This window comes from Vipera ursinii (genome assembly GCF_947247035.1).
Source record: "Vipera ursinii genome assembly, chromosome: 1".
Taxonomy (NCBI): Eukaryota; Metazoa; Chordata; class Lepidosauria; order Squamata; family Viperidae; genus Vipera; species Vipera ursinii.
In genome coordinates, this window is record NC_139512.1 from 12,796,130 (window position 1) to 12,817,278 (window position 21,149).

A 21,149-nucleotide genomic window follows, 5' to 3' on the forward strand; every position below is an offset into this window, starting at 1 on the left:
CATGTTCCCGGGTGGGTTAGGATATCGGCTCTTTCCTTTGGTGTGTCCTTTTATGACCTTGCATTCATGGTTCTGCAAGTGGCCAGAGATAGCGGGGCTATCTGCACGTATTCACAATTGATACTGTTCCCCCTAAGTACAACATAATCCCCCCTTTCATTCTTCGAGCAGTGTGCAGAGGTATGACCAGGGCTTTTTTTCTCATAGAACGCTCAGAACGGAGTTCCGGCACCTTTTTTGGATGGAACCTTGTAGGGTAGGGCAAGGCGGGCTGTATGACATGTGTGAGTTCCGGCACCTTTTTCTTTTGCAAAAAAAGCACTGGGTATGACCATCCAACTGAAGAGACAGAGGATAAGCTTCTGCAGCGCGTCTGGTCCACATCGTTTAGGACACGCAGAGGTGATTAGGGGCAAGCAGTGAGTGACACAACAGGAAACAAGAACAAGGAATACTACAAAGGGAAGACCAAGGAATAATTCCCTAAATCCATCCCCATCCTGGGAGCTGACTGGTAAGAAATGAGAATATACCATTGAAGATTCCCCCCCCCCATACAGCATCAGTAGCAATCTTCAGATCTTTAGGATAATTCTTAATTCCTTCCTCCGTGAGATGGATGGTGTGACCAATATTAACGAGATAACTCGAGGACTAACCCGCAGTCCCAAATCAGACCCCATTTTATGACAGCCAGAAGTGCTTTACGGGCCGTGAAGCGGCTGTTCTGGGTTGCGAATGTCGCTAAACATTCCGTCGTAAGTCAAGGACTGCTTGGAATCCAAAATCAGACCCCCTGGTTTGCCCATATGGAAAGGAATCAGCCTTTGAAATACCAACAAACCATGGTTATTTATTTACATTTCATATTTCCTAACCACCCTCTCCCTCAAAGAGATGGCGTACGAGACAATCAATGAAATTAAAAAAATCGGAATAATTTAAGATTAAACCAACATAAAATTTCCCAAAGGTGAAACAGTCCACATTTCACAGTTAGGACGTCCATTTTGACTTTTTCTACACTCCTCGCAAACACCTGCCTTCCAAAACTGCTCTGTCTCTTCTAGCCTGGCCTACCTGCCAGGGCTGTTGTTCAATTGTAATATCACTCACATGGTCCACCGTTCTCAACTCACCTTCTTCGTTCATGTACGTCTTTTGGGGAGGGTCTTCCTCCTCATAGACATGCACGCGTTGGGGGGCCGATGCCCGGCGCGGGGGCGGAACGGGCACAATCGGTGGCAGAGGAGGAGGCGGGCATAGCCAAGAATGTGGGGATGCCGCGCTCTTTGTTCCCACAAGGTCACCTGCACGCAAACAGAGAGACGAACAGGTGGTCCTCGACTTACAACCATTTGTTTAGTGACTTTTCAAGTGACAACGGCATTGGAAAAAGGGACTTAGGGCCCCTTTCCACACTTACGACCGCTGCAGCATCTCCCCTTCCCCATGGTCACGGACGCTTGGCAAAATGGTTCATATTTATGACGGTTGCTATGTCCCAGGGGGGTTCTGGGATCCCCCTTTTGTGGCCTTCTGACGAGCAAAGTCAATGGGAAGGGGGGGGGAGAGGCCAGATTGTTTTTAACAACTGCAGTGATTCACTTCACAACTGTGGCAGGAAAGGTCGTAAAATGGGGCAAAACTCACTTCACAGCTGTCTCACTTAGCAATGGAAATGTTGGACTCAATTGTGGTCGTACGTTGAGGACTATCTGCAATGGGCAGATTCCAGCCAAGCTGATCAATTGATTTACTCTATTATCTATCTGTCTACCTGTCTGTCATCTATCTATGTCATTTATCTATCTGTCTGTCATCTGTCTGTCATCTGTCTGTCTTCTACCTGTCTATCATCTATGTCATTTATCTATCTGTCATCTATGTCATCTATCTGTCTGTCATCTATTTATCTGTCATCTATCTGTCTGGCTGTCATCTATCTGTCATCTGTCTGTCATTTATCTGTCTGTCTGTCATCTATTTCTCTCTCTGTCATCTGTCTGTCATCTGTGTTTGTTATCTATCATCTGTCTGTCATTTATCTGACTGTCATCTATTTCTCTCTCTGTCATCTGTCTGTCATCTGTGTTTGTTATCTATCATCTGTCTGTCATTTATCTGACTGTCTGTCATCTATTTATCTCTCTCTGTCATCAATCTATTTATCTATCTCTTTCTTTTTTCCATCTATCCTATCATCTATCAATTTCGATCTATCTGTTTCCATCTATCCTATCGTCTATCAATTTCCATCTCTCTCTCATCTATCCATCTCTCATCTATCAATTTCTATCTATCTATCCATCTATCCTATCATCTATCAATTTCTTTCTATCCATCCATCCATCCATCATCTATATTTAATATTTCTAAACCAAGCATCTCCCTCAAAAAGGGCCTCAGGGCAGGGTACACTATAATATAACCGATAAATAAAACATCTAAAAATTAATGGGAGAAATTAAAAATTAAATTAGGGACAAACATTTCAAAATTATATTATATAATGACTATTAAACATTCAAAGGGGGGTGGTGGCCATCTTGGATTATTATAGATGGGGGGGGCTTTCAAGCAACTAGCCACCTCCACCCCCCACCCCCAAGCAAGGCTGCAGAGCCAAATGTTGACCCCTTTGTGGAAGGCTAAGAGACATGGGCCTTTCCCCACCTCTGTGGGGCAAGGTTGTCCTTATCTTCCCTTGGCAGGCCACGTCACTTGGGTGTGGGTGTGGGTGTGTATTCAGAACTAGCCCTTGGCAAATAAAACTCTGTGGACGTGTCATAGCATTTGTGTGCAAATTTGAAGCTGGAGGTAAAGGATGGAAAACGGAAGCTGCCTGCCGTGATCCAGGTGAGAATTCAGCCTCGGGATCGGCCTCGAAGTACCTTTAAAAGGTGGTTGGGGTTCCTCAGGCACCAAGGAGGACCCCGAGAACCTCTGCTCTCCTTCCTGATCCATCTCCATGACCTCTGGAAAGAAAACAAGGCCTGGTTACACAGCGGGAGACAACCTTGGCTCTTTTGTGACTGGTGGACTTCAACTCCCAGAATTCCTGAGCCAGCCATGCTGAGGGGAAAGGGAGAGGTTTCCATGCTGAGCCACGTTGGCTCAGGAATTCTGGGAGTTGAAGTCCACCAGTCATGAAAGAGCCAAGTTTGAAGACGCCCTGCTCTAAAAGTACAGACGAGTAATTCCACCGGATATAGCAGGGGTGGGGAACCTTGGCTCTTTTGTTACTTGTGGACTTCAACTCCCAGAATTCCTGAGCCAGCCATGCTGAGGGGAAAGGGAGAGGTTTCCATGCTGAGCCATGCTTGCTGAGGAATTCTGGGAGTTGAACTCCACCAGTCATAAAAAAGCCAAGTTTGCCTACCCCTGGTCTAGGCCTAGGCCGCTTTATGACTCACGGACTTCAACTCCCAGAATTCCTGAGCCAGCCATGCTGAGGGGAAAGGGAGAGGTTTCCATGCTGAGCCACGCTGGCTCAGGAATTCTGGGAGTTGAAGTCCACCAGTCATGAAAGAGCCAAGTTTGAAGACGCCCTGCTCTAAAAGTACAGACGAGTAATTCCACCGGATATAGCAGGGGTGGGGAACCTTGGCTCTTTTGTTACTTGTGGACTTCAACTCCCAGAATTCCTGAGCCAGCATGGCTCAGCTTGGAAACCTCTCCCTTTCCCCTCAGCATGGCTGGCTCAGGAATTCTGGGAGTTGAAGTCCACCAATCATAAAAGAGCCAAGGTTGCCTACCCCTGATTCCTAGTAGAAAACTGGGGGGGGGGGGGGTGTGCTTCTGACGGCATCTTGACTACAGGAATCCTTGACTTACAACCGTTCGCTTACTGACTGCTCGAAGTTACCACGGCACTGAAATAAGAGATTTAGGACCGTTCTTCACACTTACGACCGTTGCAGCATCCCCCTGGTCACGTGACTTACATTCAGATGGTTGGCAACCGGTTCATATTTATGACGGTCGCAGTGTGCAGAGGTCACGTGATCCCCTTTGGTGGAAGCAAAGTCAGTGGGGAAGCTGAATTGGCTTAATTTATTTATTTATTTATTTATTTGATTTATATACCGCCTTTCTCCTGAAGGACTCAGGGAGGTGTACAGGGCAATAAAAATAAGAATACATTAGTTAAAATAATATTAAAACCCAAATCCATCAGGCCAGGCCGGCTTGTTCGAATAGATAAGTTTTAATGACCGCGTGACTCGCTTAACAACTGCAGGGATTCCCTTTAAGGACTGGGGCAAGAAAGGCCGTGGGGCAAAAACAACTGCCTTGATTAGCAACAAAAAGTTTGGACCCTGTTGCGGTTGTAAGTCGAGGATTCCCCTGTAACCTCTCCCCTTCCACCTCCGGTGCCTCAAAAACAATTCCAGATATGGGGGAGGCCTACCTAGCGCCATGGCGTAGCTTTTCTCCACAGTGAGCGGCACCAGGAGCCCGTTGGTCTTGGTGATGAAGAAGTCCAGCACGGCCAGGAGCGAAGAGCAGTAATTCTAATGGAAAGAGAAGCGAGGAAGGGGAACGAGTGGGTGGGAATTTCAAGACATTTGTAAACGCTCAGCTGTTTTGAGCTGAGGAAGGAAGGAAGGAAGGAAGGAAGGAAGGAAGGAAGGAAGGAAGGAAGGAAGGAAGGAAGGACGGAAGGAAGGAAGGAAGGAAAGAAGGAAGGAAGGAAGGAAGGAAGGAAGGAAGGAAGGAAGGAAGGAAGGGGGGAAGGAGGGAGGGAGGGAGGGAAGAGAAGTAGGGTAGGAAGAAAGGAAAGATGATAACAGAGAAGGAGGGAAAGGGAAAGAGGGAAAGGGAGGGAAGGAAGGGAAGGAAGAAAGGAAACAGGGAAGGAAGGAAATAGAGGAAGAAGGAAGGAAGGAAAGAAAGGAAGGAAAAATGTTAAAGGAAGGAAGGAAGAAGGAGGAGGGAAGGAAGAAAATAGAGAAGCAGGAAGGAAGGAGAAGGGAGGAAGGAATTAGAGAAGGAAGGATGGAAATAGAGAAGGAAGGAAGGAAGGAAGGAAGGAAGGAAGGAAGGACGGAAGGAAGGAAGGAAGGAAGGAAAGAAGGAAGGAAGGAAGGAAGGAAGGAAGGAAGGAAGGAAGGAAGGAAGGAAGGGGGGAAGGAGGGAGGGAGGGAGGGAAGAGAAGTAGGGTAGGAAGAAAGGAAAGATGATAACAGAGAAGGAGGGAAAGGGAAAGAGGGAAAGGGAGGGAAGGAAGGGAAGGAAGAAAGGAAACAGGGAAGGAAGGAAATAGAGGAAGAAGGAAGGAAGGAAAGAAAGGAAGGAAAAATGTTAAAGGAAGGAAGGAAGAAGGAGGAGGGAAGGAAGAAAATAGAGAAGCAGGAAGGAAGGAGAAGGGAGGAAGGAATTAGAGAAGGAAGGATGGAAATAGAGAAGGAAGGAAGGAAGGAAGGAAGGAAGGAAGGAAGGAAGGGAGGGAGGGAGGGAGGGAGGGAGGAGAAGGGGTAGGAACAAAGGAAAGATGATAACAGAGAAGGAGGAAGGGAAAGGGAAGGAGGGAAAGGAAGAAAAGAAAGGGAGGGAAGGAAGGAGAGGGAAGGAAGGAAATAGAGAAGGAAGAAGGAAGGAAGGAAGGAAAGGAAGGAAAAATGTTAAAGGAAGGAAGGAAGAAGGAGGAGGGAAGCAAGGAAATAGAGTAGGAAGGATGGAAGGAAGGATGGAAATAGAGTGGAAGGAAGGAAGGAAGGAAGGAAGAAAGAAAGAAAGAAAGAAAGAAAGAAAGAAAGAAAGAAGAAAGAAAGAAAGAAAGAAAGAAAGAAAGAAAGAAAGAAAGAAAGAAAGAAAGAAAGAAAGAAAGAAAGAAAGAAAGAAACACCCCACCTATAATTGCATGAGATCTGGTAACATGGGGAGCTTGTCCATTTTAAACATTATATATTTGAAACGAATAACTTGACAAAGTTGTTGGTCAAGGTCTGTTCTTACCTCAGTTTTTTCTAAAAAACCCGGTTTGTCTTCATCCCCCTCCCCACCCACAACCTTCCCTCCTGATCCCCCTTACCGGCTTTTCCATAACAATGACGTATTCTCCACCGACAGCGTTGATTTTATAGTGCCTGACGCTTACGGCTCTGTAAAAAAGAACATAAAAAACGGAATTCAAATCCTCTCCTCTGCTGACTTTCGTCCCCCGGACGTGATTTTTATTTAGGTCATTTCCAAGGTCAGAAGGCAAAATACACGCTTGGCAAGGCAAAGCTTGAGCTCCTGACATTCACGCAAATCGGGGGGAAAAAAAGCAGATTTATTTATTTACTTGTATTTATTAATTCAATTTTGACGCTGCCCGTTTTCAATGATCTGTGAAAAAAACAGGAGGGAAAAAAAAGCCGGACACGTGGGGTGGAAAGGTTTCTCAGCCCACAGAAGGAAACGGGGTGTCAAGGGAAATATTTCAAACCCTCCCTAGTTTTCAGTCTAAAAAAGAGAGGAGGGGAAAAATACTTCCATACAGGTCATTCTCGACTTACGAAACGCTCGTTTAGTGCCTGAAGTTACAAGAACACTGAAAAAAGTGACGTATGTTGAGCCTCCATCTTTAAGCGCAGTCTACCTTAAGTAGTCACGTGATTTCCCCCCCCCCTTTTTGCGACCTTCTAGCAAGCAAAGTCAACGGGGGAAGCCAGATTCACTTAACAACCGCGTTACTAACTTCACCACTGCGGCAATTCACCACTGTGGCCCTAAAGGTCGCAAAAGGGGGCAAAGGTCACTTAACAACTGCCTCGCTTAGCAACGGAAATTCGGGGCCCGATTGTGGTTGTACGTCGAGGACTACCTGTCACTGGATCTTGAAAGGATGGAAGGCCCGCCTCTAAGCCGAACCCTTGTGTTGGAATAACCATGATCTCTGTTCCTATACATGTAGCTGGCTAGTACTTTTCTGGCTAATACTTTTCTACCATGGAAAGTCTTCAGTGAACCATGTGCAAGGAAGTAAGCCATAAACCCAGAAAACAAAGAGGCCATTTGGCTACAGCCAGATAAGGTCAGGGAACCATGTGCAAGGAAGTAAGCCATAAACCCAGAAAACAAAGAGGCCATTTGGCTACAGCCAGATAAGGTCAGGGAACCATGTGCAAGGAAGTAAGCCATAAACCCAGAAAACAAAGAAACCTAGGAGAGGCCACTTGGCTACAGCCAGATAAGGGCATAATCACAGTATTCCTCCACACCATTGGCTATTCCATTTAAGGCAAATTCTGACGCCTCCTACAAATGATTGGTCATTACTGTATTTGAATCTACCTCTAACACCTATGTCCTTTTAGGATAGTTTAGAAGAACACACGTGTAACCATGATTGGTCTATTTGAATAACAGTAGAATGTGATTGGTTGCTTTTGCTATAAATAAACAAGGTCCACTGCTCCTCGTGGTTCAGTGTCCAGCATCCAGGGTGCATCCCAGGAGCAGCGGGGCCCTTTCCCCGAGAGATCTGTGTCTTTCTTCCATGGGCGCTAACCCTGGGCAGGAGCAGCCTCTGCCCAGCTTCACCAGCAGCATCCCAGCAACAGCAGCTTCCCTGCATCCCTGCACCCTTGTCCGGCTAACTCACCCGTTCACCTTCTGCCGAACGGTCAACGAGAAACTCTTCCCATCTTGTCCAGGACGCAACAACATATTGCCATAATTTTCGTTCTGCTCCAGAAGGTCTACGGCCTCCATTCTGGAGACCCTGAAGAAACAGCTGGGAGAGAAAGAAAAGAAAAGAAAAGAGAGAAAGAGAAAGAGAAAGAAAAAGGAAAAGGAAGGGAAGGAAAGGAAGGAGAAAGAGAAAGAAAGAAAGAAAAGAAAGAAAGAAAGAAAGAAAGAAAGAAAGAAAGAAAGAAAGGAAGGAAGGAAGGAAGGAAGGAAGGAAGGAAAGAAGGAAGGAAGGAAGGAAGGAAGGAAAGAAAGGAAGGAAGGAAGGAAGGAAGGAAAGAAAGAAAGAAAGAAAGAAAGAAAGAAAGAAAGAAAGAAAGAAAGAAAGAAAAAAGAAAAGAAAAGCAGAACCTTGAGAGTGTGCAACACTGCAAGGTTGTTGGTCAAGGGCTAGCACTCGACTCCCCTATCTGCTCCTTCTCATATTTATTTATGTCTTAGATTTTGATCCTGCCTTTATTATTTTATAAATAACGCAAGGTAGCAAACATACCCAACTTCCACTTCTTTTTTTCCCTATAGTAACAACAGTCCTGTGAGATGGGTTGGCCCAAAGTCACCAAGCCAGCTTTCAGAACTAAGGCAGGACTAGAACTCTCAGTCTCCTAGTGATCGGCCCAAGGTCACCCAGCCAGGTTTCATGCCTAAGGCGGGACTAGAACTCACTCTTGCTTATTGGCCCAAAGTCACCCAGTTGGTTTTTATGCCTAAGATAGGACTAAAATGCAAAGTCTCTTAGCGAGTGGCCCAAAGGTCACCCAGTTGGCTTTCACACCTAAGGCAGGACTGCAAATCCCAGTCTCCTGGTGAATGGCCCAATGTCAGCCAGTTGGCTTTCACACCTAAAGCGGGACTACAACTCCCAGTCTCCCGGTGAATGGCCCAATGTCACCCAGTTGGCTTTCACACCTAAAGCGGGACTGCAACTCCCAGTCTCCTGGTGAATGGCCCAATGTCACCCAGTTGGCTTTCATACCTAAGGTGGGACTACAACTCCCAGTCTCCTGGTGAATGGCCCAAAGGTCACCCAGTTGGCTTTCATACCTAAGGTGGGACTGCAACTCCCAGTCTCCTAGTGAATGGCCCAAAGGTCACCCAGTTGGCTTTCACACCTGACGGAACTAGAACTCACTGTCTCCTGGTTTCTAGGCTGGCCCCTTCACCCCTACGCCAAACCGGCTTGAAGTGTCCGGGATGTCATTCACGACGTAAACGGTTTTGGAAAGGAACAGATAAAAATCACTTCCGATTTTCATCGCGACAGGTGTAAACAAGCACAGTAAGCAGCTCGCAACCTACTCACTTGGGCAGTTTCTCTTCCCTTTCGACGTTCACACACAAGTTGGATCGCCTCTCTTTCTCCTTCTCCAAGGCTTCGGACAACCTGTACAGGTGTCCGGGCAGCAAAGAGACAGACGGCGGGATCTTCATCTAAGGGTAGCAGACGAGAGGCTGAGCTGGTGCCCGACGTAAAATGTATGTTTTAGAACAAGGCTTTTCAACCAGTGGTACGGGTACCACCTGTGGTACATTGGCACCTGGCAGGTGGTACGCGACCATCCTAGAGAAGTGGTAGCGGGGGACGGGTATGAGCTGAACCGGTGGCAGCACCGCACAAGCCTGAGCGAGAGACGGCTGGAGCTGCAGGGCTGTCAGGGCTCAGAGGAAGCACCAGGAACAGCGCCAGGATCCAGCTGGAGCTCCGCACTGATCCCGGCGCTTCCGCTGAGCCCAGAAGAAGCGCCGATCAGCTGGAATGTTGCAGCATCTCCAGGCTCTTGTGATTTACATTCAGATGCTTGGCAACTGATTCATATTTATGACGGTCACAGTGCCCCAGGGTCATGTGAAGTGTCCAAAACCTGCTTCAACCACCCAGCAGACGAGGGGAGGGAATAAAAACCAAACACCCCCCACCCCACCCCCGCTGCCAATCCTCAACAGAAATGCTCACAACAGTGAAAACCTCGGACAGGAGGAAGAGTGCCACCGGGAGGGTGGGCGGGTGTCTTGCTCGGCCGTGGCTCGGCGGGCACTTTTTTCAGTGCCATTCTAACTTCGAACAGTCGCTAAGTGAACTGTCGTAAGTCAAGGACTGCCTGTACTTCATCGCTTTTTTTTCATTTTTTTTTGGTCATCAAGTTTTGACCCCTTGCTAGGCGACTGGTGGTCCTCGGATGTTGCCGTATCCTAAAAGTGGTACAATGGGTGAAAAAGTTGAAAAGCCCTGATCTAGTCCAACCCCCTCCTCAACCAGGAGACCCTGGCCTAAACCGTTTCAGACAAGTGGCTGCTGTCCAGCCTCTTCTTAAAAAGTGGTACAATGGGTGAAAAGGTTGAAAAGCCCTGTTTTAGAAAACATTTACAAATCACTGTCACGCTTGTTCCGGGGCTATTTAGTTCCGAAGAAAAGGCACACAATTAGCAGGTAGTCCTCAACGTACGACCACCGTTGTTAAGGGAATCAGAGCAGTTATTAACTTAGCTGCACGGTTGTTAAGTCCATCTGGCTTCCCCCGCCGACTTTGCTCGTCAGAAGGTCGCAAAAGGGGAACACAAGGACCCCCCCGGGACACTGTGACCGTTATAAATGTGAGTCCGTTCCCAAGCATCCAAATTTTGATCGTGTGACCGTGGAGGTTTCCCATTTGAAAGGTATAAAATATTATTCAGAAATTTCTAATGAGTCTAAAGGACATTAGAAGAAGGCACCTGAAAATCCTAAGTAATAACGGTTGTCTTTCTATCTCATCTAAAAGCTGACAAGTACAAATGTGATAAGCTGAAAACGCTAGCTAACTGAAACCGCAAGTAGTGGCAAAATAACACCTGTAAGTCTAGAGCTCAATGCATAATTTTAATTTTTTTAATTATTTATTGTTAGGGCTTCATTAATTTAATTTACTTTTAACTTTTGTAACTTTTGTGGTGCTTTTATTACCTTGTACACCACCCTGAGTCCTTCGGGAGAAGGGCGGTATAGAAATTCAATTATAAATATAAATAAGTATAAATAAATAACTGCAGACAGATAAAAAGCAAGCTTCGTTCATAGAACAGCAGATGGTGATAGATAGGATGGGCACAAAGGGGGCTTCTTGGAAAAGGGGAGGGGAGGGGGCAGTGATTTTAGGCGGTCCGGAGTAGTTTTCGGATGATTAGGGAAGGGGCGTTGAGTGTGATAGGGGAGGGGGGAATCTGCGTCGGGGATAGGATATAAAAATGTGTCAAACAGCTGTTTAAGGTGTGGCTGAACCCCTGTGTGGGTTTCAGCTCACCAAGCCTTTGCAAACGCTTCTTTTGAAATAAAAACTTGGTTACTGGAATTCCAAGTCAGTTTGTTTGTTTCGGGATATTGAGCCACGTTCCAAACACATTCAATTTTGAGTGTTGGGCGCCCTGCCGCTCTTGTTGCAATTTAAAATAAATAAGCGCAAGGCATCCCAAAATGGTTTACTGCTTAAGAAGGCTGGCGGAGAATAAATGACCCCCTACCTCCACCATTGTGAGTATAAAACCTTTCCACATTTCCTGTTGTTCCAGGCTTTCCATCTGTAAAGGAAAAACAAAGTCCGTGTGAGGTAAGAATTAGGAAAAAGATTAGAATTGGGGAATCACAGAGTCACGGGGATGGAAGGGACCTTGGAGGTCATGGGATCATGGAGGAATGGGGTTGTAAGGGCGGTTGTGGAATCATAGAGTCACGGGGATGGAAGGGACCTTGGAGGTCATGGAATCATGGAGGAATGGGGTTGTAAGGGTGACCATGGAATCACAGAGTCACAGGGATGGAAGGGACCTTGGAGGTCATGGAATCATGGAGGAATGGGGTTGTAAGGGTGACCGTGGAATCATAGAGTCACAGGGATGGAAGGGACCTTGGAGGTCATGGGATCATGGAGGAATGGGGTTGTAAGGGTGACCTTGGAATCATAGTCACGGGGATGGAAGGGACCTTGGAGGTCATGGAATCATGGAGGAATGGGGTTGTAAGGGTGCTCCAGGAATCATAGAGTCACAGGGATGGAAAGACCTTATTGGTCATGGAAATCATGGAGTCATGAAAGGTGGTCGTGGAATCATGGGGTCATAGGGTTGGAAGCAACCTTAAAGGTCATGGAATCATACAGTCACAGGATTGAAATGGACCTTGGACATCTTGGAATCATAGAGTCGTTGGGTTGGAAGCAATCCTGGAGGTCATGGAATCAAAAAGTTGTACGGTTGGAAGACACCTTGGAGATCATGGAATTAAGAGCCATAGAGTTATAAAGGGACCTCTCTAGTTCAACCCCTAGCCCACACAGGTCTCCTCAGACTATCTCAGACAAAATGGATGTCCAATCGTAGCTGACGGAGCCCCCAAAATTCTAGAATTAATTTTGTTTTGTTGTAATTTAGATTCCAGATCAGGGGTCTCCAAACCTGGCCGCTTTAAGACTTGTGGATTTCAATTCCCAGAATTCCCAAAACAGCATAGCTAGCTGAGGAATTCTAGGAGTTGAAGTCCATAAAGTCTTAAAGTGGCCAAGTTTGGAAACCTCTGTTCTAGATTAATCAGGTCTTTTTCTAGCAGGATACAAATACGGACCGGGATTTAAAGCAAAATTTAAAAAAATCAGAAGATTATATAATTTTGAAAGATTTTGCATCTTAGTGCCGGCATACTTTATCTTGCTCAATTATATCACACTCATGTGCACAACTTTTTATATTTCAAGAACAGCTCATGGGTGGAATAATCCCTTTGTAACGAAAGGAAATACGTTACCCTCAACTTCACTTCCTGATTCCGCATCTTCAGAGTCAACCCTGGTTTTTCTGTAGATGTGGGACTCACAGTTCTTGGACAATTGTCTTCAGCCAGGGAGACCAAGTCAGTCAGATCAATTTTCTCTATATACTGGAGGTGAAGAAGAACGAGTAAAAAGTCCAGTTTCCAAGCTTCTAGTCCTCAAGGTTGCAGTTTATTCCAGTCAGCTGCCATGACAAACTGTCTACTTTCTTGGTTACATTCCCACTAGTCCTTTTTAGAAATATAGGCTGCTGACTATATGCCCAATCAAACGTCTTGTCCTGTGGCCCAACAACTTTTTCCAAGATTCAAACGAAGGAAGATCTTATATATGCGACTCCTCTTTGTTACTTAGAGGTGCAGAGGATTTGAATCCAGGACCGTGGGAAGGAGATAATCTACCCCTAATCTATGGCCCCAAATCTATTCGATTCTTTAGACTTTCGCTTAATTTATCTAGAGCAATTTCATGCATCGCCATAATGTCGGTCAATCAAAATGCATCCTCAATGAATAAAACGAATAGATAGAAACCATAATTCCACACTTGTGAGAAAGATACTCAACAAGTTAGTTAGATCTAAGTAGAGGTAGTCCTTGATTTACAACGGTTCATTTAGTGACTGGTACTGAAAAACGTGACTCCTTTTTTTCACACTTAGGACCGTTGCAGCATTCAAATCAAAATCTGGACTTGGCAACTGACTCATATTTATGACGGTCGCAGCGTCCCAGGGTCATGTGATCCCCTTTGGCGACTTTTCTGACAAGCAAAGTCAATGGGGGAAACCAGATTCACTTAACAAACATGTTACTAACTTAAGAACGGCAGTGATTCACTTAAGAACTGTGGCAAGAAAGGTCGTAAAATGAGGCAAAACTCACTTAAAAACTGCCATGCTTAGCAAGGGAAATTTTGGGCTCCATTATGAGGGTAAATCGAGAACTACCTGTATAAATGGATAAACAATTTATTTTGCAATTTATCAATTTATCAAAAAATAAAATTGATAAATAAATAGAGTTTACAGGGATGAGGTTGCAGAGGTTGGATGTTCTGGGTCCAAGTTCCCACTGGATTCCACAATTCACTGGGTTACTTTACCCCGTCCTCTTTTCCGGACCAGCCTACCTCACAGGTTTGTCGTAAAGTAGGGGGAGTTTGTATGCGTGTCACCTGGACTCTCTTGAAAAAAGTGAGGTGTAGATGGATCAAATCTACCTATAAATAATCTTTTGTCAGATTTATGGAGTGTATATTGGAGGTGGTGACCCTTTGAGAGCTGAATGGGATGAAATTTCATTTTAATGTATGCTGATAGCGTACATTTAAAGTGACAATAGCTATTCTATTCTATTCTAGTCCTTATTTTCTATTCTATTCCATATTTTCTGTTCTGTTCTATTTTCTATTCTATTCTATTCTATTCTATTCTATTCTATTCTATTCTATTCTATTCTATTCTATTCTTTTCCATATTTTCTATTCTGTTCTATTTTCTATTCAATTCCATATTTTCTATTCTATTCTGTTCTGTTCTATTTCTATTCTATTCTATTCTATTATTCTATTCTATTCTATTCTATTCTATTCTATTCTATTCTTTTCCATATTTTCTATTCTGTTCTATTTTCTATTCAATTCCATATTTTCTATTCTATTCTGTTCTGTTCTATTTCTATTCTATTCTATTCTATTCTATTCTATTCTATTCTATTCTATTCTATTCTATTCTATTCTATTCTATTCTATTCTATTCTATTCTATTCTTTTCCAAATTTTCTATTCTGTTCTATTTTCTATTCAATTCCATATTTTCTATTCTATTCTGTTCTGTTCTATTTCTATTCCGTTCTATCTATTCCCTATTCCCTATTCCCTATTCTATTCTATTCTATTCTATTCTATTCTATTCTATTCTATTCTATTCTATTCTATTATTATTTTGTTATTCTATTCTATTTCTTATATTCTATTCTATTCTATTATTATTTTGTTATTCTATTCTATTCTATTCTATTCTATTCTATTCTATTCTATTCTATTCTATTCTATTATTATTTTGTTATTCTATTCTATTTCTTATATTCTATTCTATTCTATTATTATTTTGTTATTCTATTCTATTCCTTATTTTCTATTCTATTCTATTCTACTCTATTCTATTATTATTTTGTTATTCTATTCTATTCTATTCTATTCTATTCTATTCTATTCTATTCTATTCTATTCTATTCTATTCTATTCTATTCTATTCTATTCTATTCTCAATCAGAATAGAGCTGTAAGGGACCTTGGAGGTATCTAGTCCAGAGGCGCCCAACTTTTTGGTCACTGGGGACCGTTTCTGTGGATAAAGATTTTTCCATGGACCAGAGGAGACGTGGTTGCGTGTGCTGCCTGCATGCCGCGGATGGAGCTTCGCTTGTTTGCGCGGCCTGGTTGTTGTCATGCTGCAACCCGGTGCCAGTCTACGGACCGGGGTTTGGGGACCCCTGTTCTAGTCCAGCCCTCTGTTCAAGCAGGAGACCCTACGCCAGTGATTTAATTTAATTTAATTTAATAATTTAATTTGTATACCGCCCTTCTCCCGAAGGACTCAGGGCGGTGAACAGGGCGATACATAATAAAAAAACAGAATACAAAAATTAAAAAGTGATTAAACAATTATGCCCGTAGTAATTATTACATATTAAAAATTAAAAATTAAAATTAGTTATAAAAACCCAACCCAAAGTGATGGCGAACCTTTTAGAGACGTTTTAGTGCCCAAACTGCAACCCAAAACCCACTTATGTATTTGTGGGTGCCGGGTCGGCGTGGCCCATTGGATGGGTGTGGCCAATCAGATGGGTGTGGCCTATTGGGTGGGCGTGGCTGCGGTGGTAACGGCAGACTGGGTAGGACTAAAAAGTTCAATCAATCAATTCCAACTTTGCCAGAACTTTTTTTTTCATACAAGAAGTTTAAATTGATTGATTGAACGAACTTTTTTTTTTTTTTTGCACGAGGCGGCGGATTCCTAAAGCGAAAAGGTTTTATAAAACCCAGCTGAAGGCCTAGGACTGCGGCGACGGCGCACGTGTCCACAGAGAGGGTTTTTGTGTGCCACCTGTGGCACACGTGGCATAGGTTTGCCACCACGTCCCTACGCCATTTCAGTCCTGTCTCTTTTTTAAAAACCCCAGTGATGAAGCATCCACAATAATAATAATAATAATAATAATAATAATTTTATTTATATACCGCCCTTCTCCCGAAGGACTCAGGGCGGTGAACAGGGCAAACATATAAAAATACAAAGATAAAAAAGTTAAAAAGAATTAAACACAATGCCCAACTAAAACAATAAATAGATATATTAAAAACAACAGTAAAATCCCCCCCCATCAGGCCAGGCCGGCTTGTTAGGATGTTTCTCCTCACAGTGAGGACAATTAACCAGTGGAACAGCCGGCCACCAGAAGTTGTGGGAGCTTCTATTCTGTTCTGTTCTCCTCTATACTATTATTTCTAACAAGTCGAGATCTGGAGTCACCCAAAGGGGAACACGAAACTCGGGTTTTCCAGTTCTGGCTCCATTCAAACTAGCACAAAATTTGCGAGAGTTGAACGCTTTGCTCTGCTTTGCACACCACACAATACCACACGGGGCTTACCTGACTTTCTCTGCTGGTGTGATAGAAATATAAAGTCGAGCCCCAAAGACCGGCCCAGTATTTCTTATAATCCTATAAAAATAAAAGAGAACAGAGGAATGGTTAAATGGGATTCATCTTGAAACAGGAGAGGTCTCGATCCCACCGTCCCGTCCGCCATCTTGACTTTTTTGGGCCCCCCTGACGAATACAGCTAAGTCGGACATTTTTTTTTGCAGCTTCCCAGATTTCCACAGAGAAAACAGTTCCATATTTTATTTTCTAACGCTTTTCCTTGACTCATTTGGACCCACGAAGCCCACCACCCAGGAGTAAACGGAAAGCCCCTGTCAGTGCTGAATTAATACAGGTGGTCCTCAAGTTACAACACTTCATTTAGTGACCAGCCAAAGTTACATCGGCACTGAAAAAAGAGACTTTATGACCGTTTTTCACCCGTGGTCACGTGATCATAATTCGGACCGCTTGGCAACTGACTCATATTTATGACGGTTGGCAGAGTCCCGGGGTCACGTGATTCCTTTTTTGCGACCTTCTAACAAGCAAAGTCAATGGGGGAAGCCAGATTCACTTAACAACCGTGTTACTAACCTTAACAACTGCCGTGATTCACTTAACAACTGTGGCGAAGAAGGTCGCAAAACGGTGGCAAAACTCAAAACTTGCTTAGCCACGGAAATTTCGGGCTCAATTTACTGGAGTTTCTATCTGAAGATTATTTTTTCCCCGGTAGCTTAATAAAAGAGAGGATCATTTCAGATCTTGAAGGGTGAACTTAAATAGTGACTCGTTCCAGGTAAAGGGCTGGGGAGAGTTGGCCCATAACATATTTATTCCCCCGGGGACCCCTTCCCCCAAATCTTTGCCCGCAAAGCAGCTAAAACAGTGTTCCTCAAGCTACCTGTAATGAAAGATAGATTTATTTTATTTGCTTATTCAGTTATTATCCTGCCTTTATTGCTTTACAAACAACTCAAGGCAGTGAACACATCTCTCTCCTCCTTCCTCCTCTTATTTTCCTTGCAGCAACTTTGTGAAGTGGGTTGGGGGGGAAGAGAGAGAGAGACAGAGAGAGAGAGAGAGAGAGAGAAAGAGAAAGAGAGAACACACACACACACACACACACACACAGACAGACAGAGAGAGAGACAGAGACAGACAGACAGACAGACAGAAAAGACAGACAGACAGACAGACAGAGAGAGAGACAGAGAGACAGAGAAAGAGAGAGAAGACACACACACACACACACAGAGAGACAGACAGACAGACACACACACACACACACAAAGAGAGAGAGAGAGAGAGAGAGAGAGAGAGAGAGAGAGATTGGCCCAAAGTCATCCAGCTGCCTTTCATGCCTAAGGCGGGACTAGAACTCACCATCTCCTGGTGATTGACCAAAAGTCATCCAGCTGGCTTCTATGCCTAAGGCAGGACTAGAATTCACAGTTGCCTGGTTTACTAGGACACCACCAGTTGGCCCAAAGTCACCCAACTGGCTTTATGCCTAAAACAGAACTCGAACTCACTGTCTCCTAGTGATTGGCCCAAAGTCACCCAGCCGGTTGTCATGCCTAAGGCAGAACTAGAACTCACTCTCTCCTGGTGATTGGCTCAAAGTCACCAAGCCGGCTTCTGTGCCTAAGGCAGGACTAGAATTCACAGTCTCCTGGTTTACTAGGACAACACCTTCACCACTACACATAACGGGCTCTCATTTCCATTCCATCGTGGTCTTTATGAAATACCAAAACGTGCTACAACTAAACGATTAAAAGGATAAAATGAGGGGGGGGGAGAAACCCTAGAACTTGCAACGTACAAAATTCAAGCCCATTTTTTGTACCACCCCTGAATGACACCGATAACCCACTGGAGGCCCGTGGCAGCCAGGCCAAAGGACTATCAAAGTTTCTCAACTTTCTCGCGATCTCTTCCATTTCGCATCCCGAGCCGGAAACAAACAATTTGGGGACCGTTACGCCCCAACTTGAGGGGCCCTGAGTTAGTGGGGGGATTTCCCAAAAACTGCTCTGTGTCTTCCTGCCAGCCTTCCCAGGCGGGCCAGACAGGACAGGCAACCGGAGAGCCTCATTGTAGTAAAGGGATAGTAAAGTGAAAAAGTCCTGCAATCTCAAAGTACGACTCTGTCCCCCACTTCTTTCTCCTGGAAAGCCTGAGAAAACTATGTAGGGTCCATTTTCAGCGTCTTTCTTTTGTCCATTATACAGCAGAGGGCAAGGCGGTCTCTTATCTGACTATTTCCTAGCTTGGATATATCCCCCCCACTTCCGTCTCTGGGGAAATTAGGGGGGCTCCCTTCTGAGCCTCTTATGTTATGCAGCTTCAGGCTGTTCTCTAGTCCAGGGCTTTTCAACCTTTTCACCCATTGTACCACTTTTAGGATACGGCAACATCCGAGTACCACCGGTCACCTAGCAAGGGGTCAAAAACTTAACGAATGACCAAAAAAAAAAGAAAGGAAAAAAGTGATAAAGTACAGGTAGCCCTCGACTTACAACAGCTCGCTTAGTGACTGTTCGAAGTTACAATGGCACTGAAAAAAGTGCCCCCCCAAGCCACAGCTGAGCAAGACTCCTGCCTGCCCGCCCGGCGGCGTTTTTTTCTCCTGTCCAAGGTTTTCATTGTTGTGAGCATTTCTGTTGAGGATTGGCAACGGGGGTGGGGTGGGGGGTGTTTGGTTTTTATTCCCTCCCCCCGTCTGCTGGGTGGTTGCAGCAGGTTTTGGTCACTTCCCATGACCCTGGGACACTGTGACCGTCATAAATAGGAATCAGTTGCCAAGCGTCTGAATGTAAATCACAAGACCCTGGAGATGCTGCAACATTCCAGCTGTTAGGCGCTTCTTCTGGGCTCAAAAGCGCCAGGATCAGCGCCGAGCTACACCTGGATCCTGGCGCTGATCCTGGCGCTTCCGCTGAGCCCTGACAGCCCTGCAGCTCCAGCCGTCTCTCGCTCCGGCTTGTGCGGTGCTGCCACCGGTTCAGCTCATTCCCCTCCCCCGCTACCACTTTCCTAAGATGGTTGCGTACCACCTGCTAGGTGCCAATGTACCACAGGTGGTACCCGTACCACTGGCTGAAAAGCCCTGATCTACGCAACATCACACACACACACACACACACCTTTTACAGCCTGAGCAACATCTTTCTAAACATCTTTCTCCATTCATTGTGCAGCTTCAGGCTCAGCTGCCTCTTATCTGACTGTTCCCTACACACCACCTCTCCTCCACCCACCACATTTTACAGCCAGAGTAACTATGGCGGGTCTCTTCTAAACATCTTCCTCCATCCTTTATACAGGCAGTCCTTGACGTACGGCCACATTGAGCCCAGAATTCAGGTCACCAAGTGAGAACTTGATGAAGTGGTTGTTGTCCCGTTTTTACTACTTTCCTCACCGTGGCTGTTAAGTAAACGGCAGCAGCCATTAGTCGCCCGGTCGCTAAGGGAATCGGGGTTCCCCCCCTGAGTTTGCTTGTCAGAAAGGAAACGCTGCAGCCGTCGTCAATAGGAACCGGTTGCCTAGCGCCCGAATGCAAATCACGCCACCGCGAGGAGGCTACAACGGTTGCCAGCATGGAACGCGGTCAACCGTCGCTTTTTTTCAGTGCCATTGTGGCTTTGCACAGTCACTAGACCAGGGGTAGGCAACCTTGGCTCTTTTGTGACTGGTGGACTTCAACTCCCAGAATTCCTGAGCCAGCATGGGGGAAACTTTGGCCCTTTCATGACTGGTGGACTTCAACTCCCAGAATTCCTGAGCTGGCAATCCTGAGGGGAAAAGGAGAGGTTTCCAAGCTGAGCCATGCTGGCTCAGGAATTCTGGGAGTTGAAGTCCACAAGTCATAAAAGGGCCAAGGTTGCCTACCCCTGGTCTAGGCCTAGGCCGCTTTATGACTGGTGGACTTCAACTCCCAGAATTCCTGAGCCAGCCATGCTGAGGGGAAAGGGAGAGGTTTCCAAGCTGAGTCCTGGCTGGCTCAGGAATTCTGGGAGTTGAAGTCCGCGAGTCATGAAGGGGCCATAGTTCCCTCATGCTGGCTCAGGAATTCTGGGAGTTGAAGTTCACCAGTCATAAAAGAGCCAAGGTGGCCTATCCCTGCATTAGACGAACTGTCACAACTCGAGGACTGACTGTACGGGCGAAGGGCTACGCCACCTCATATCGGCCCGTTCCTAGGAATCAATACACCGTCGGCCTCTCAAAGGGGGTTGGACTAGAAGACCTCCAAGGTCCCTTCCAACTCTCTTTAGGCTGTAATTCTATCTTTCTCACAGACCCTTTCCCTTCCCAATAAACCAGGCCAGGCTGTTCGATTCCCCCCGCCCCGATTAAAATGCAGACCCTCCCCTCATCTCCCGGGGTGGAGGAGGCAGCAGCTGTATTCCTCCCCCAGATGTGCCCAGCTTCCAAAAAGCCTCCGATCTGGGTCCACCCCCCCCCCACGCTCTTTGGCTCCCGTTTCTTCTTCCCAAGGGTACCTGGTCCCACAAATTCTTCTTCTCCAAGAAGCCCTCGTAGTAATGGGGGGGCAGGGCGGCGGCCTTGGCTTTGACTGACCACTGGCCCGGTGCGGCCATCGCTTCGCGTCGCTCTGGCCCAGGAAAACCAGTGAAGGAGGGACCTCCTCTTCTTCTGTCTCGCTCTCGGCAGAGTTGAGGAATCTGCACCAGGAAGCAAAAAATGTAATAAATTCAGCCGCACTGATTTTTATTTCCCCCACCGCCACCGTCCCAGGTTTGCAGGAACCCTGTAATTTCCCCGGGGCCGTCCCCTGGGCTGGTGCCCTTGACCGGCCTGGACCTTGGACAGCGGGAGGGACCCGGACCTTTTTTTTTTTCCCAGCTGGTTCTTCTTCGCTTGAGTTCACACGAAGAAAGGAAGGAAGAAAACGGCTGGCTTTTGTTCCGGAGGGAGACGATTCGTTCGTTTAGCCTGGCTGGTCGGTCTCAGCCGGCTGTGCCGATGATTCGTATCCGGCTCT

General features: G+C 45.7%; 2 protein-coding genes across 2 annotated transcripts in view; both read right to left on the bottom strand.

Annotated features, from left to right (window-relative positions):
- STAP2 (signal transducing adaptor family member 2) overlaps positions 1-21,149 on the bottom strand; it is a 36,681-nt gene that overhangs the window by 9,168 nt on the left and 6,364 nt on the right. Inside the window, exons 4-13 of the mRNA XM_083364151.1 lie at positions 20,647-20,829; positions 16,136-16,207; positions 12,452-12,583; positions 11,176-11,232; positions 8,984-9,111; positions 7,595-7,726; positions 6,038-6,107; positions 4,415-4,517; positions 2,895-2,978; positions 1,140-1,310 (exon numbers count right to left, since the gene is read on the bottom strand). Of these exons, the coding sequence (XP_083220277.1) occupies positions 1,140-1,310; positions 2,895-2,978; positions 4,415-4,517; positions 6,038-6,107; positions 7,595-7,726; positions 8,984-9,111; positions 11,176-11,232; positions 12,452-12,583; positions 16,136-16,207; positions 20,647-20,745 (1,048 nt within the window). The 5' untranslated portion in view covers positions 20,746-20,829. The remainder of the gene's footprint in view (positions 1-1,139; positions 1,311-2,894; positions 2,979-4,414; positions 4,518-6,037; positions 6,108-7,594; positions 7,727-8,983; positions 9,112-11,175; positions 11,233-12,451; positions 12,584-16,135; positions 16,208-20,646; positions 20,830-21,149) is intronic.
- The window catches only part of LOC310632881 (uncharacterized protein), a gene marked incomplete at its 5' end in the record, with an annotated part of 266,672 nt that continues 259,405 nt past the window's right edge, over positions 13,883-21,149 (bottom strand). Inside the window, one exon of the mRNA XM_083350339.1 lies at positions 13,883-13,958. The remainder of the gene's footprint in view (positions 13,959-21,149) is intronic.